The sequence below is a fragment of the Oncorhynchus kisutch genome, unplaced genomic scaffold (genome assembly GCF_002021735.2).
Source record: "Oncorhynchus kisutch isolate 150728-3 unplaced genomic scaffold, Okis_V2 Okis01b-Okis20b_hom, whole genome shotgun sequence".
NCBI lineage: Eukaryota > Metazoa > Chordata > Actinopteri > Salmoniformes > Salmonidae > Oncorhynchus > Oncorhynchus kisutch.
Genome location: NW_022261978.1, coordinates 3231260 through 3247964, shown reverse-complemented (window position 1 = coordinate 3247964; position 16705 = coordinate 3231260). Strand labels below are relative to the sequence as shown.

Genomic DNA, 16705 nt, shown 5'->3' with positions numbered 1-16705 from the left:
TCTAAACTTGTAGTAAGCATGGCCGAATTATCGACCGGGGTGGGGCCCATTGATCATCAGTTATCATATTAAAACTACAAATACTTGCCTCCAACCTACAGCAAAATGTATATAATTGTAGGAAATTAGCTGTAAAAGGGCACATTTTTCTCTGTGTCCCATGTGGCAAAATCTGTAGAATTGCAGCAAACTTGCTTTAAAACGGCTAATTGTTTCCTACGCTCTGAGGCTGAATGGGCAGGATTACAGGAAATGAACATGAAAACTTATTTTTGTAATCTTCGCTGTCACAGGGGGGGCTAGATGTGGGAACACAGACCCAAGATCCACTGTGGCCCCTCATGTTCCGTTTTTTTGTGGCCCCCACCTCCATGCCCATCGCTGCCCTACATAGTGCACTACTTTTGACCAGGGCCCATCAAAATTAGTGCACTATACAGGAAACAGGGTGCCACTTGGTAAGCAGCCAGTAAATCCATCTGTCCTTATTCCCTGACTGTATCATCTGATGTAATCTAATATCATTTAATCCCCTACAGAACAACAGTCTGATCAGTGGCTTTATCTGCTAATCTCTAATGCAGGTTGTGGATTCTGCTGAATGACTCTGTGATGATTGTTATGGAGGAAGAGAAGCAGAGAAAACACAGGAGAGAGAGAGAGAGAGAGAGAGAGAGTAAATACAACCCATATTTATGCTTGTTTATTTTATCTTGTGTCCTTTAGCCATTTGTACATTGTTAGAACACTGTATATATATATAATATGACATTTGTAATGTCTTTACTGTTTTGAAACTTCTGTATGTGTAATGTTTACTGTTAATTTTTGTTGTTTTTCACTTTATATATTCACTTTGTATGTTGTCTACCTCACTTGCTTTGGCAATGTTAACACATGTTTCCCATGCCAATAAAGCCCTTGAATTGAATTGAATTGAATTGAATTGAATTGAATTGAGAGAGAGAGAGAGAGAGAGAGAGAGAGAGAGAGAGAGAGAGAGAGAGAGAGAGAGAGAGAGAGAGAGAGAGAGAGAGAGATAGAGAGAGATAGAGAGAGAGAGAGAGAGAGAGAGAGATAGAGAGATAGAGAGAGATAGAGAGAGAGAGAGATAGAGAGATAGAGAGAGATAGAGAGAGACAGAGACAGAGAGAGAGAAAGAGCGACAGAGAGAGAGAGAGAGAAAGGCAGGCATATCAAAAATAGACTAAAACCTCAGAGCTCCACTCGTTTTTTAATCCCTTCTCTCGACCCTCCATCTCTCCTTCCTAGAAAAACAGAGAGAGCAGGTCTTATTGATCTAGGCAGTTTGAGGTGTGACGAGAGAGAGGTCAATCATTTAAGTTTAACGCTTTGCGTTCCGGCTAATTGTGAATTAGAAATCAGTTTAGTGATAATGGAGAGAGAGAAAGAGCGACAGAGAGAGAGAGAGAGAGAGAGAAAGAGCGACAGAGAGAGAAAGAGTGACAGAGAGAGAGAGAAAGAGCGACAGAGAGAGAGAGAGAATTGAGCGACAGAGAGAGAGAGAGAGAAAGAGCGACAGAGAGAGAGAAAGAGCGACAGAGAGAGAGAGAGAATTGAGCGACAGAGAGAGAGAGAGAAAGAGCAACAGAGAGAGAGAGAGAGAAAACAATAAGATGGAGAGAGAACAGAGGGTGTTGAGAGAGAGAAAACAATAAGATGGAGAGAGAACAGAGGGTGTTGAGAGAGAGAGAAAACAATAAGATGGAGAGAGAACAGAGGGTGTTGAGAGAGAGAGAAAACAATAAGATGGAGAGAGAACAGAGGGTGTTGAGAGAGAGAGAAAACAAGGAGAGAGAACAGAGGGTGTTGAGAGAGAGAGAAAACAATAAGATGGAGAGAGAACAGAGGGAGTTGAGAGAGAGAAAACAATAAGATGGAGAGAGAACAGAGGGAGTTGAGAGAGAGAAAACAATAAGATGGAGAGAGAACAGAGGGTGTTGAGAGAGAGAAAACAATAAGATGGAGAGAGAACAGAGGGTGTTGAGAGAGAGAGAGTGAAAGAGATGAGACAAAGGTGTAGGGAGGAGAGATGAGCAAAGAAAGAAAGAGGACACAAAAGAAATTATATTTTTTACTTTTCTGCAATACGGAAATAAAGTGTTGTGTGTCTGAGTAGTAGTCTGAGTGTGTGATGATAAATTCCCGAACACCAGCACAAAATGTGCACCGTCAGGTGATCCAGGCTCCAGGCTCTTCACAGAGGAGAAAAACCTTGTAGGTTAATTTAGTTCTCCCCAGCTAACAGGGTGAGAGTGTGTGTGTGTATGTGTATGTGTGTGTGTGTGTGTGTGTGTGTGTGTGTGTGTGTGTGTGTGTGTGTGTGTGTGTGTGTGTGTGTGTGTGTGTGTGTGTGTGTGTGTGTGTGTGTGTGTGTGTGTGTGTGTGTGTGTGTACTCAGCACCTAGATGGGGTAGCCTAGTGGTTAGAGTGTAGGGCCAGTAACTGAAAGGTTGCTAGATTGAATCCCTGAGCTGACAAGGTAAAAATCAGAGAGAGAGGGGGCAGAGAGAGAGGGGGCAGAGAGAGAGGGGGGCAGAGAGAGGGGCAGAGAGAGGGGGGGCAGAGAGAGGGGGGGGAGAGAGAGAGGGGCAGAGAGAGGGGGGGGAGAGAGAGAGGGGCAGAGAGAGGGGGAGGGAGAGAGAGGGGGCAGAGAGAGAGGGGGAGAGAGAGAGAGGGGGAAGAGAGAGAGGGGGGAGAGAGAGAGAGGGGCAGAGAGTGGGAGGGAGAGAGAGAAAGAGGCAGAGTGAGAGAGAGAGTGGGAGGGAGAGAGAGAAAGAGGCAGAGTGAGAGGACAAGACTCCAGCCCACTTGTTGGCAGAGATCTCCTAGCTCCGTAGTGCTCTGAGTTAAAAGCAACAGTGTGTTAGCATGTTTGCACGTGGAATCGATTGACGCAGGCACAGAGAGTGTGAAAACAACCTCTCTCTTTCAGCCTTCACTGGAAGGGAATTAGTGTTTCAAACCCTCACCACAAATTGTTTATTCAATTTAAAATCATTAGCTTTTAAGGGAGGAGGTAGAGAACGCATCTCTTCAGTGTCAGAGTATATTTCCCATCATGAGAAGACAAGAGAGATGTTATGACTGTATAGTAAACATTCTCTCTATCCAGGAGGTGAAGACCTTGGGAAACTGTTGATTCTCATTGTACCGACATGGAGTATGTGTTGTGGAGTGTTTTGAGTGTGGTTTGAGTGTGGTTTGAGTGTGGTTTGCGTGTGGTTTGAGTGTGTTTTGAGTGTGGTTTGAGTGTGGTTTTGAGTGTGGTTTGGGTGTGGTTTGAGTGTGGTTTGAGTGTGGTTTGAGTGTGGTTTGAGTGTGGTTTTGAGTGTGGTTTGAGTGTGGTTTGAGTGTGGTTTGAGTGTGGTTTTGAGTGTGGTTTGAGTGTGGTTTGAGTGTGGTTTTGAGTGTGGTTTGAGTGTGGTTTGAGTGTGGTTTGAGTGTGGTTTGAGTGTGCGAGTGGAGAATTGGGATGGGGGGGGGTTCAGGGTGTGTGTATATGAATGAACTGTTGATTCTCAGAGAAGAGACACACCATCATCACCCACAGAGAAGAAGTGTGTGTTGGTGTGTGTGTTTTAGTCTGGGGCTGTATTTGAGGTGTGGCGTTCCCTCTCTCCTTCTCTCCTTTCCTTTCTTCCCTGGTGTTGTTAAATGTGTTATAATACAGTAGCGAACTCACCGCCACACTGCAGTTGAAAACTGCGGCAAGTTGAAAAACACAGAAAGATGATGCAATAGAAAGACAACCCTGAGTCTCCTCTCACAGAGCCCAGCACTCTATACTCTACCCTTCTCCTGAGTCTCCTCTCACAGAGCCCAGCACTCTATACTCTACCCTTCTCCTGAGTCTCCTCTCACAGAGCCCAGCACTCTATACTCTACCCTTCTCCTGAGTCTCCTCTCACAGAGCCCAGCACTCTATACTCTACCCTTCTCCTGAGTCTCCTCTCACAGAGCCCTGCACTCTATACTCTACCCTTCTCCTGAGTCTCCTCTCACAGAGCCCAGCACTCTATACTCTACCCTTCTCCTGAGTCTCCTCTCACAGAGCCCTGCACTCTATACTCTACCCTTCTCCTGAGTCTCCTCTCACAGAGCCCAGCACTCTGTACTCTACCCTTCTCCTGAGTCTCCTCTCACAGAGCCCAGCACTCTATACTCTACCCTTCTCCTGAGTCTCCTCTCACAGAGCCCTGCACTCTATACTCTACCCTTCTCCTGAGTCTCCTCTCACAGAGCCCAGCACTCTATACTCTACCCTTCTCCTGAGTCTCCTCTCACAGAGCCCTGCACTCTATACTCTACCCTTCTCCTGAGTCTCCTCTCACAGAGCCCTGCACTCTATACTCTACCCTTCTCCTGAGTCTCCTCTCACAGAGCCCTGCACTCTATACTCTACCCTTCTCCTGAGTCTCCTCTCACAGAGCCCTGCACTCTATACTCTACCCTTCTCCTGAGTCTCCTCTCACAGAGCCCAGCACTCTATACTCTACCCTTCTCCTGAGTCTCCTCTCACAGAGCCCTGCACTCTATACTCTACCCTTCTCCTGAGTCTCCTCTCACAGAGCCCAGCACTCTATACTCTACCCTTCTCCTGAGTCTCCTCTCACAGAGCCCTGCACTCTATACTCTACCCTTCTCCTGAGTCTCCTCTCACAGAGCCCTGCACTCTATACTCTACCCTTCTCCTGAGTCTCCTCTCACAGAGCCCAGCACTCTATACTCTACCCTTCTCCTGAGTCTCCTCTCACAGAGCCCTGCACTCTATACTCTACCCTTCTCCTGAGTCTCCTCTCACAGAGCCCAGCACTCTATACTCTACCCTTCTCCTGAGTCTCCTCTCACAGAGCCCTGCACTCTATACTCTACCCTTCTCCTGAGTCTCCTCTCACAGAGCCCTGCACTCTATACTCTACCCTTCTCCTGAGTCTCCTCTCACAGAGCCCAGCACTCTATACTCTACCCTTCTCCTGAGTCTCCTCTCACAGAGCCCTGCACTCTATACTCTACCCTTCTCCTGAGTCTCCTCTCACAGAGCCCAGCACTCTATACTCTACCCTTCTCCTGAGTCTCCTCTCACAGAGCCCTGCACTCTATACTCTACCCTTCTCCTGAGTCTCCTCTCACAGAGCCCTGCACTCTATACTCTACCCTTCTCCTGAGTCTCCTCTCACAGAGCCCTGCACTCTATACTCTACCCTTCTCCTGAGTCTCCTCTCACAGAGCCCAGCACTCTATACTCTACCCTTCTCCTGAGTCTCCTCTCACAGAGCCCTGCACTCTATACTCTACCCTTCTCCTGAGTCTCCTCTCACAGAGCCCTGCACTCTATACTCTACCCTTCTCCTGAGTCTCCTCTCACAGAGCCCAGCACTCTGTACTCTACCCTTCTCCTGAGTCTCCTCTCACAGAGCCCTGCACTCTATACTCTACCCTTCTCCTGAGTCTCCTCTCACAGAGCCCTGCACTCTATACTCTACCCTTCTCCTGAGTCTCCTCTCACAGAGCCCTGCACTCTATACTCTACCCTTCTCCTGAGTCTCCTCTCACAGAGCCCTGCACTCTATACTCTACCCTTCTCCTGAGTCTCCTCTCACAGAGCCCTGCACTCTATACTCTACCCTTCTCCTGAGTCTCCTCTCACAGAGCCCTGCACTCTATACTCTACCCTTCTCCTGAGTCTCCTCTCACAGAGCCCTGCACTCTATACTCTACCCTTCTCCTGAGTCTCCTCTCACAGAGCCCAGCACTCTATACTCTACCCTTCTCCTGAGTCTCCTCTCACAGAGCCCAGCACTCTATACTCTACCCTTCTCCTGAGTCTCCTCTCACAGAGCCCTGCACTCTATACTCTACCCTTCTCCTGAGTCTCCTCTCACAGAGCCCTGCACTCTATACTCTACCCTTCTCCTGAGTCTCCTCTCACAGAGCCCTGCACTCTATACTCTACCCTTCTCCTGAGTCTCCTCTCACAGAGCCCAGCACTCTATACTCTACCCTTCTCCTGAGTCTCCTCTCACAGAGCCCTGCACTCTATACTCTACCCTTCTCCTGAGTCTCCTCTCACAGAGCCCAGCACTCTATACTCTACCCTTCTCCTGAGTCTCCTCTCACAGAGCCCTGCACTCTATACTCTACCCTTCTCCTGAGTCTCCTCTCACAGAGCCCTGCACTCTATACTCTACCCTTCTCCTGAGTCTCCTCTCACAGAGCCCTGCACTCTATACTCTACCCTTCTCCTGAGTCTCCTCTCACAGAGCCCAGCACTCTATACTCTACCCTTCTCCTGAGTCTCCTCTCACAGAGCCCTGCACTCTATACTCTACCCTTCTCCTGAGTCTCCTCTCACAGAGCCCAGCACTCTATACTCTACCCTTCTCCTGAGTCTCCTCTCACAGAGCCCAGCACTCTATACTCTACCCTTCTCCTGAGTCTCCTCTCACAGAGCCCAGCACTCTATACTCTACCCTTCTCCTGAGTCTCCTCTCACAGAGCCCTGCACTCTATACTCTACCCTTCTCCTGAGTCTCCTCTCACAGAGCCCAGCACTCTATACTCTACCCTTCTCCTGAGTCTCCTCTCACAGAGCCCAGCACTCTATACTCTACCCTTCTCCTGAGTCTCCTCTCACAGAGCCCAGCACTCTATACTCTACCCTTCTCCTGAGTCTCCTCTCACAGAGCCCAGCACTCTATACTCTACCCTTCTCCTGAGTCTCCTCTCACAGAGCCCAGCACTCTATACTCTACCCTTCTCCTGAGTCTCCTCTCACAGAGCCCAGCACTCTATACTCTACCCTTCTCCTGAGTCTCCTCTCACAGAGCCCTGCACTCTATACTCTACCCTTCTCCTGAGTCTCCTCTCACAGAGCCCAGCACTCTATACTCTACCCTTCTCCTGAGTCTCCTCTCACAGAGCCCAGCACTCTATACTCTACCCTTCTCCTGAGTCTCCTCTCACAGAGCCCAGCACTCTATACTCTACCCTTCTCCTGAGTCTCCTCTCACAGAGCCCTGCACTCTATACTCTACCCTTCTCCTGAGTCTCCTCTCACAGAGCCCTGCACTCTATACTCTACCCTTCTCCTGAGTCTCCTCTCACAGAGCCCAGCACTCTATACTCTACCCTTCTCCTGAGTCTCCTCTCACAGAGCCCTGCACTCTATACTCTACCCTTCTCCTGAGTCTCCTCTCACAGAGCCCTGCACTCTGTACTCTACCCTTCTCCTGAGTCTCCTCTCACAGAGCCCTGCACTCTATACTCTACCCTTCTCCTGAGTCTCCTCTCACAGAGCCCTGCACTCTATACTCTACCCTTCTCCTGAGTCTCCTCTCACAGAGCCCAGCACTCTGTACTCTACCCTTCTCCTGAGTCTCCTCTCACAGAGCCCTGCACTCTATACTCTACCCTTCTCCTGAGTCTCCTCTCACAGAGCCCTGCACTCTATACTCTACCCTTCTCCTGAGTCTCCTCTCACAGAGCCCTGCACTCTGTACTCTACCCTTCTCCTGAGTCTCCTCTCACAGAGCCCTGCACTCTATACTCTACCCTTCTCCTGAGTCTCCTCTCACAGAGCCCTGCACTCTATACTCTACCCTTCTCCTGAGTCTCCTCTCACAGAGCCCAGCACTCTGTACTCTACCCTTCTCCTGAGTCTCCTCTCACAGAGCCCTGCACTCTATACTCTACCCTTCTCCTGAGTCTCCTCTCACAGAGCCCTGCACTCTATACTCTACCCTTCTCCTGAGTCTCCTCTCACAGAGCCCTGCACTCTATACTCTACCCTTCTCAATAACCGCACTATAATAAAAGTTTGTTACAGTGGTGTGTGTGTGTTATGATGTGTGTGTTAAGGTGTGTGTGTTAAGGTGTGTGTGTTAAGGTGTGTGTGTTATGATGTGTGTGTTAAGGTGTGTGTGTTAAGGTGTGTGTGTTAAGGTGTGTGTGTTAAGGTGTGTGTGTTAAGGTGTGTGTGTTAAGGTGTGTGTGTTAAGGTGTGTGTGTTAAGGTGTGTGTGTTAAGGTGTGTGTGTTATGATGTGGTGTGTTAAGGTGTGTGTGTTAAAGGTGTGTGTGTTAAGGTGTGTGTGTTATGATGTGTGTGTTAAGGTGTGTGTGTTAAGGTGTGTGTGTTAAGGTGTGTGTGTTAAGGGTGTGTGTTAAGGTGTGTGTGTTAAGGTGTGTGTGTTAAGGTGTGTGTGTTAAGGTGTGTGTGTTAAGGTGTGTGTGTTATGATGTGTGTGTTAAGGTGTGTGTGTTCAGGTGTGTGTGTTATGATGTGTGTGTTAAGGTGTGTGTGTTAAGGTGTGTGTGTTATGATGTGTGTGTTAAGGTGTGTGTGTTAAGGTGTGTGTGTTATGATGTGTGTGTTAAGGTGTGTGTGTTAAGGTGTGTGTGTTATGATGTGTGTGTTAAGGTGTGTGTGTTAAGGTGTGTGTGTTATGATGTGTGTGTTAAGGTGTGTGTGTTATGATGTGTGTGTTAAGGTGTGTGTGTTATGATGTGTTGTAAGTGTGTGTGTTATGATGTGTGTGTTAGTGTAGTGTATGATGTTAGGTGTGTGTTGATGTGGTTAAGGTGTGTGTGTTATGATGTGTGTGTTAAGGTGTGTGTGTTATGATGTGTGTGTTAAGGTGTGTGTGTTATGATGTGTGTGTTAAGGTGTGTGTGTGTTATGATGTGTGTGTTAAGGTGTGTGTGTTATGATGTGTGTGTTAAGGTGTGTGTGTTATGATGTGTGTGTTAAGGTGTGTGTTGTTATGATGTGTGTGTTAAGGTGTGTGTGTTATGATGTGTGTGTTAAGGTGTGTGTGTTATGATGTGTGGTGTTAAGGTGTGTGTGTGTAACAGTGTGTGTATATGTATGCTAAGATAAGTGTGTGATACAGGGTGTGTGTGTGTGTGTTACAGGGTGTGTGTGATACAAGATGTGTGTGTGTGTGTGTGTGTGTGTGTTACAGGGTGTGTGTGATACAGGGTGTGTGTGATACAGGGTGTGTGTGATACAGGGTGTGTGTGATACAGGGTGTGTGTGTGTGTTATGGTGTGGTGTGATACAGGGTGTGTGTGTGTGTTATGGTGTGTGTGATACAGGGTGTGTGTGTGTGTTATGGTGTGTGTGATACAGGGTGTGTGGTGTGTTATGGTGTGTGTGATACAGGGTGTGTGTGTGTGTTATGGTGTGTGTGATACAGGGTGTGTGTGTGTGTTATGGTGTGTGTGATACAGGGTGTGTGTGTGTGTTATGGTGTGGTGTGATACAGGGTGTGTGTGTGTGTTATGGTGTGTGTGATACAGGGTGTGTGTGTGTGTTATGGTGTGTGTGATACAGGGTGTGTGTGTGTGTTATGGTGTGTGTGATACAGGGTGTGTGTGTTTGTTTAATGTGTGTAGTGTCATCTTACTCGAGCCTAGCCTTAATATAACGTTATTCAGTCCTGGCCCCCAGGGGTCAAATATAACGATGTTCAGTATCGGCCCCCAGGGGTCAAATATAACGTTTTTCAGTCCTGGCCCCCAGTGGTCAAAAATAACATTATTCAGTACCTGCCCCCAGGGGTCAAATATAACGATGTTCAGTACCGGCCCCCAGGGGTCAAATATAACGTTTTTCAGTCCTGGCCCCCAGTGGTCAAAAATAACATTATTCAGTACCTGCCCCCAGGGGTCAAATATAACGTTATTCAGTAGTGGCCCCCAGGGGTCAAATATAACATTATTCAGTACCGGCCCCCAGGGGTCAAATATAACGTTATTCAGTCCTGGCCCCCAGGGGTCAGGATATCTACCATAGTGGATATCTAACACAGTGGATATCTAACACAGTGGATATCTAACACAGTGGATATCTAACACAGTGGATATCTAACACAGTGGATATCTACCATAGTGGATATCTAACACAGTGGATATCTAACACAGTGGATATCTAACACAGTGGATATCTAACATAGTGGATATAGTAGATACTGTATCTAACACAGTGGATATCTAACATAGTGGATATAGTAGATACTGTATCCAACATAGTGGATATAGTAGATACTGTATCTAACATAGTGGATATCTAACATAGTGGATATAGTAGATACTGTATCCAACATAGTGGATATAGTAGATACTGTATCTACCATAGTGGATATAGTAGATACTGTATCTAACACAGTGGATATCTAACACAGTGGATATCTAACATAGTGGATATCTAACACAGTGGATATCTAACACAGTGGATATCTAACACAGTGGATATCTAACACAGTGGATATCTAACACAGTGGATATCTACCATAGTGGATATCTAACATAGATACAGTATCTACTATATCCACTAACATAGTGGATATCTAAGTGGATAGGCGTAACTTCATCTACCAATTGTCCTATGGGTTTTAGACCCCATCATAGCACTGAGACGGCACTTGTGAAGGTGGTAAATGACATTTTAATGGCATCGGACCGAGGCTCTGCATCTGTCCTCGTGCTCCTAGACCTTAGTGCTGCTTTTGATACCATCGATCACCACATTCTTTTGGAGAGATTGGAAACCCAAATTGGTCTACACGGACATGTTCTGGCCTGGTTTAGATCTGTCGGAAAGATATCAGTTTGTCTCTGTGAATGGTTTGTCCTCTGACAAATCAACTGTAAATTTCGGTGTTCCTCAAGGTTCCGTTTTAGGACCACTATTGTTTTCACTATATATTTTACCTCTTGGGGATGTTATTCGAAAACATAATGTAAACTTTCACTGCTATGCGGATGACACACAGCTGTACATTTCAATGAAACATGGTGAAGCCCCAAAATTGCCCTCGCTAGAAGCATGTGTTTCAGACATAAGGAAGTGGATGGCTGCAAACTTTCTACTATTAAACTCGGACAAAACAGAGATGCTTGTTCTAGGTCCCAAGAAACAAAGAGATCTTCTGTTGAATCTGACAATTAATCTTAATGGTTGTACAGTCGTCTCAAATAAAACTGTGAAGGACCTCGGCGTTACTCTGGACCCTGATCTCTCTTTTGAAGAACATATCAAGACCATTTCAAGGACAGCTTTTTTCCATCTACGTAACATTGCAAAAATCAGAAACTTTCTGTCCAAAAATGATGCAGAAAAATGTATCCATGCTTTTGTCACTTCTAGGTTAGACTACTGCAATGCTCTATTTTCCGGCTACCCGGATAAAGCACTAAATAAACTTCAGTTAGTGCTAAATACGGCTGCTAGAATCCTGACTAGAACCCAAAAATTTGATCATATTACTCCAGTGCTAGCCTCTCTACACTGGCTTCCTGTCAAAGCAAGGGCTGATTTCAAGGTTTTACTGCTAACCTACAAAGCATTACATGGGCTTGCTCCTACCTATCTCTCTGATTTGGTCCTGCCGTACATACCTACACGTACGCTACGGTCACAAGACGCAGGCCTCCTAATTGTCCCTAGAATTTCTAAGCAAACAGCTGGAGGCAGGGCTTTCTCCTATTGAGCTCCATTTTTATGGAACGGTCTGCCTACCCATGTCAGAGACGCAAACTCGGTCTCAACCTTTAAGCCTTTACTGAAGACTCATCTCTTCAGTGGGTCATATGATTGAGTGTAGTCTGGCCCAGGAGTGGGAAGGTGAACGGAAAGGCTCTGGAGCAACGAACCGCCCTTGCTGTCTCTGCCTGGCCGGTTCCCCTCTTTCCACTGGGATGCTCTGCCTCTAACCCTATTACAGGGGCTGAGTCACTGGCTTGCTGGGGCTCTCTCATGCCGTCCCTGGAGGGGGTGCGTCACCTGAGTGGGTTGATTCACTGTTGTGGTCATCCTGTCTGGGTTGGCGCCCCCCCCTTGGGTTGTGCCGTGGCGGAGATCTTTGTGGGCTATACTCAGCCTTGTCTCAGGATGGTAAGTTGGTGGTTGAAGATATCCCTCTAGTGGTGTGGGGGCTGTGCTTTGGCAAAGTGGGTGGGGTTATATCCTTCCTGTTTGGCCCTGTCCGGGGGTGTCCTCGGATGGGGCCACAGTGTCTCCTGACCCCTCCTGTCTCAGCCTCCAGTATTTATGCTGCAGTAGTTTATGTGTCGGGGGGATGGGGTCAGTTTGTTATATCTGGAGTACTTCTCCTGTCCTATTCGGTGTCCTGTGTGAATCTAAGTGTGCGTTCTCTAATTCTCTCCTTCTCTCTTTCTTTCTCTCTCTCGGAGGACCTGAGCCCTAGGACCATGCCCCAGGACTACCTGACATGATGACTCCTTGCTGTCCCCCAGTCCACCTGGCCATGCTGCTGTTCCAGTTTCAACTGACCTGAGCCCTAGGACCATGCCCCAGGACTACCTGACATGATGACTCCTTGCTGTCCCCAGTCCACCTGGCCATGCTGCTGCTCCAGTTTCAACTTCCACCTGACTGTGCTGCTGCTCCAGTTTCAACTGTTCTGCCTTATTATTATTCGACCATGCTGGTCATTTATGAACATTTGAACATCTTGGCCATGTTCTGTTATAATCTCCACCCGGCACAGCCAGAAGAGGACTGGCCACCCCACATAGCCTGGTTCCTCTCTAGGTTTCTTCCTAGGTATTGGCCTTTCTAGGGAGTTTTTCCTAGCCACCGTGCTTCTACACCTGCATTGCTTGCTGTTTGGGGTTTTAGGCTGGGTTTCTGTACAGCACTTTGAGATATCAGCTGATGTACGAAGGGCTATATAAATAAATTTGATTTGATTTGATTTGAATCAGTATTTACATAACTCCTATTCTGAAAGGATGTTGTGAAATCTACAAAAGTCCCAATGTAAACAGACCCTCCCATCTCTCTCACACGCACACAAACACACTCCCGCGCAGCAGTGTGTGTGATTATGCAGTAGTATGTTAGTTCCTGCTTACGCCATATTTCATCATTATTACTGAAGGAAAAACTCTCCTCTATTGATCTGATGCTGCTTCTAATCTCTCTCTCTTCTTTCTTCATCTCCCTCCCTCTCTCTCTCCTCTCGTTCACGCTCTTCATCCCTCTCTCTTCATCTCCCTCCCTCTCTCTCTCCTCTCGTTCACGCTCTTCATCCCTCTCTTCATCTCCCTCCCTCTTTCGCTCTCCTCTCTTTCACGCTCTTCATCTCTCTCTCTTCTTTCTTCATCTCCCTCCCTCTCTCCTCTCGTTCACACTCTTCATCCCTCTCTTATTTCTTCATCTCCCTCCCTCTCTCTCTCCTCTCTTTCATGCTCTTCATCCCTTTCTCTTCTTTCTTCATCTCCCTCCCTCTTTCGCTCTCCTCTCTTTCACGCTCTTCATCTCTCTCTCCTCTCTTTCATGCTCTTCATCTCTCTCTCTTCTTTCTTCATCTCCCTCCCTCTTTCGCTCTCCTCTCTTTCACGCTCTTCATCTCTCTCTCCTCTCTTTCATGCTCTTCATCTCTCTCTCTTCTTTCTTCATCTCCCTCCCTCCTCTCGTTCACGCTCTTCATCCCTCTCTTCGTTCTTCATCTCCCTCCCTCTTTCGCTCTCCTCTCTTTCACGCTCTTCATCTCTCTCTCCTCTCGTTCACGCTCTTCATCCCTCTCTTCGTTCTTCATCTCCCTCCCTCTTTCGCTCTCCTCTCTTTCACGCTCTTCATCTCTCTCTCCTCTCTTTCATGCTCTTCATCCCGCTCTCTTCTTTCTTCATCTCCCTCCCTCTTTCGCTCTCCTCTCTTTCACGCTCTTCATCTCTCTCTCCTCTCTTTCATGCTCTTCATCCCTCTCTTCTTTCTTCATCTCCCTCCCTCTTTCGCTCTCCTCTCTTTCACGCTCTTCATCTCTCTCTCTCTCCTCTCTTTCACGCTCTTCATCCCTTTTACTTTCCTCATCTCCCTCTCCCTCCCTCTTTCTCTCTCCCTCCCTATTCACCCCCCTCTTCCTTTCTTCTCCCTCAATCTCGCTCTCTCCTTCTCTCCCTGTTCCTCCCTCTCCCTCCATATCTCCCTCTCTTCCTGCTCCCTCTCTCCTTCTCCATTTCCTCTCTCTCTACGAACAGCTTTCAAGTTCTCTTCAGCATATCGTATCATATCATATAGTAGTGTATCATATCATATAGTAGTGTATCATATCATATAGACCAGTTTCAAACACATCCCAGTGGTAAACAAGATCATGATTAGCACACACACACACACAAGAAAACAAACACAAACACAAACACATAGCCTAGTCCCCCAAAAAACATCCAGGAATGCAAAGCACACTCATCCATAAGGTGAAGCCTAAACAAACAGAGCAGCGCACACACGCCAGATGGATATTGATTACCCTGAGAGGGTGTTTGTTCACGCCAGATGGATAATGATTACCCTGAGAGGGTGTTTGTTCACGCCAGATGGATAATGATTACCCTGAGATGGTGTTTGTTCACGCCAGATGGATAATGATTACCCTGAGAGGGTGTTTGTTCACGCCAGATGGATAATGATTACCCCGAGAGGGTGTTTGTTCACGCCAGATGGATACTGATTACCCTGAGAGGGTGTTTGTTCACGCCAGATGGATATTGATTACCCTGAGATGGTGTTTGTCCACGCCAGATGGATAATGATTACCCTGAGAGGGTGTTTGTTCACGCCAGATGGATAATGATTACCCCGAGAGGGTGTTTGTTCACGCCAGATGGATAATGATTACCCTGAGAGGGTGTTTGTTCACGCCAGATGGATAATGATTACCCTGAGAGGGTGTTTGTTCACGCCAGATGGATAATGATTACCCTGAGATGGTGTTTGTTCACGCCAGATGGATAATGATTACCCTGAGAGGGTGTTTGTTCACGCCAGATGGATAATGATTATCCTGAGAGGGTGTTTGTTCACGCCAGATGGATAATGATTACCCTGAGAGGGTGTTTGTTCACGCCAGATGGATAATGATTACCCTGAGAGGGTGTTTGTTCACGCCAGATGGATAATGATTACCCTGAGAGGGTGTTTGTTCACGCCAGATGGATAATGATTACCCTGAGAGGGTGTTTGTTCACGCCAGATGGATAATGATTTCCCCTGAGAGGGTGTTTGTTCACGCCAGATGGATAATGATTACCCTGAGAGGGTGTTTGTTCACGCCAGATGGATAATGATTACCCTGAGATGGTGTTTGTTCACGCCAGATGGATAATGATTACCCTGAGAGGGTGTTTGTTCACGCCAGATGGATAATGATTACCCCGAGAGGGTGTTTGTTCACGCCAGATGGATAATGATTACCCTGAGAGGGTGTTTGTTCACGCCAGATGGATAATGATTACCCTGAGATGGTGTTTGTTCACGCCAGATGGATAATGATTACCCTGAGAGGGTGTTTGTTCACGCCAGTTGGATAATGATTACCCTGAGAGGGTGTTTGTTCACGCCAGATGGATAATGATTACCCTGAGATGGTGTTTGTTCACGCCAGATGGATAATGATTACCCTGAGAGGGTGTTTGTTCACGCCAGATGGATAATGATTACCCTGAGATGGTGTTTGTTCACGCCAGATGGATAATGATTACCCTGAGAGGGTGTTTGTTCACGCCAGTTGGATAATGATTACCCTGTGAGGGTGTTTGTTCAGAACCACAAACTCAGAAGAAAAGTCCTTTCGCTGGTCAACTGCGTTTATTTTCCACAAACTTAACATGTGTAAATATTTATATGAACATAATAAGATTCAACAACTGAGACATAAACTGAACAAGTTCCACAGACATGTGACTGACAGAAATGGAATAATGTGTCCCGGAACAAAGAGGGGGTCAAAATCAAAAGTAACAGTCAGTATCTGGTGTGGCCACCAGTTGCATTAAGTACTGCAGTGCATCTCCTCCTCATGGACTGCACCAGATTTGCCAGTTCTTGCTGTGAGATGTTACCCCACTCTTCCGCCAAGGCACCTGCAAGTTCCCGGATATTTCTGGGGGGAATGGCCCTAGCCCTCACCCTCCGATCCAATAGGTCCCAGACGTGCTCAATGGGATTGAGATCCGGGCTCTTCGCTGGCCATGACAGAACACTGACATTCCTGTCTTGCAGGAAATCATGCACAGAACAAGCAGTATGGCTGGTGGCATTGTCATGCTGGGGGGGTCATGTCAGGATGAGCCTGCAGGAAAGGTACCACATGAGGGAGGAGGATGTCTTCCCTGAAACGCACAGCATTGAGATTGCCTGTGCGTTGCGTCTGGGGCTGTGACACACCGCCCCAGACCATGATGGACCCTCCACCTCCAAATCGATCCCGCTCCAGAGTACAGGCCTCGGTGTAACACTCATTCCTTTGACGATAAACACGAATCCGACCATCACCCCTGGTGAGACAAAATCGCATTTTGTCAGTGAAGAGCACTTTTTGCCAGTCCTGTCTGGTCCAGCGACGGTGGCTTTGTGCCCATAGGCGACATTGTTGCCGGTGATGTCTGGTGAGGACCTGCCTTACAACAGGCCTACAAGCCCTCAGTCCAGCCTCTCAGCCTATTGCAGACAGTCTGAACACTGATGGAGGGATTGTGCGTTCCTGGTGTAACTCGGGCAGTTGTTGTTGCCATCCTGTACCTGTCACGCAGGTGTGATATTCGGATGTACCGATCCTGTGCCAGTGTTGTTACACGTGGTCTGCCACTGCGAGGGCGATCAGCTGTCCATCCTGTCTCCCTGTAGTGCTGTCTTAGGCGTCTCACAGTACGGACAT

The 16705-nt window shown here is 47.4% G+C and overlaps 1 protein-coding gene across 4 annotated transcripts in view; it reads right to left on the bottom strand.

Annotated features, from left to right (window-relative positions):
- The window catches only part of LOC116352714 (transcription factor MafG-like), a 33330-nt gene that overhangs the window by 12244 nt on the left and 4381 nt on the right, over positions 1–16705 (bottom strand). For 3 of the 4 annotated variants that reach the window (XR_004206573.1, XR_004206574.1, XM_031811555.1), the window contains exon 2: positions 1215–1268. The exons of the other annotated variant lie outside the window; for it this stretch is intronic. Coding sequence is in view for 1 of the 3 variants with exons in the window: in XM_031811555.1 (XP_031667415.1) it covers positions 1215–1259 (45 nt within the window). In the remaining 2 variants the exon portion in view is untranslated. The remainder of the gene's footprint in view (positions 1–1214; positions 1269–16705) is intronic. 4 annotated transcript variants of the gene reach the window in all.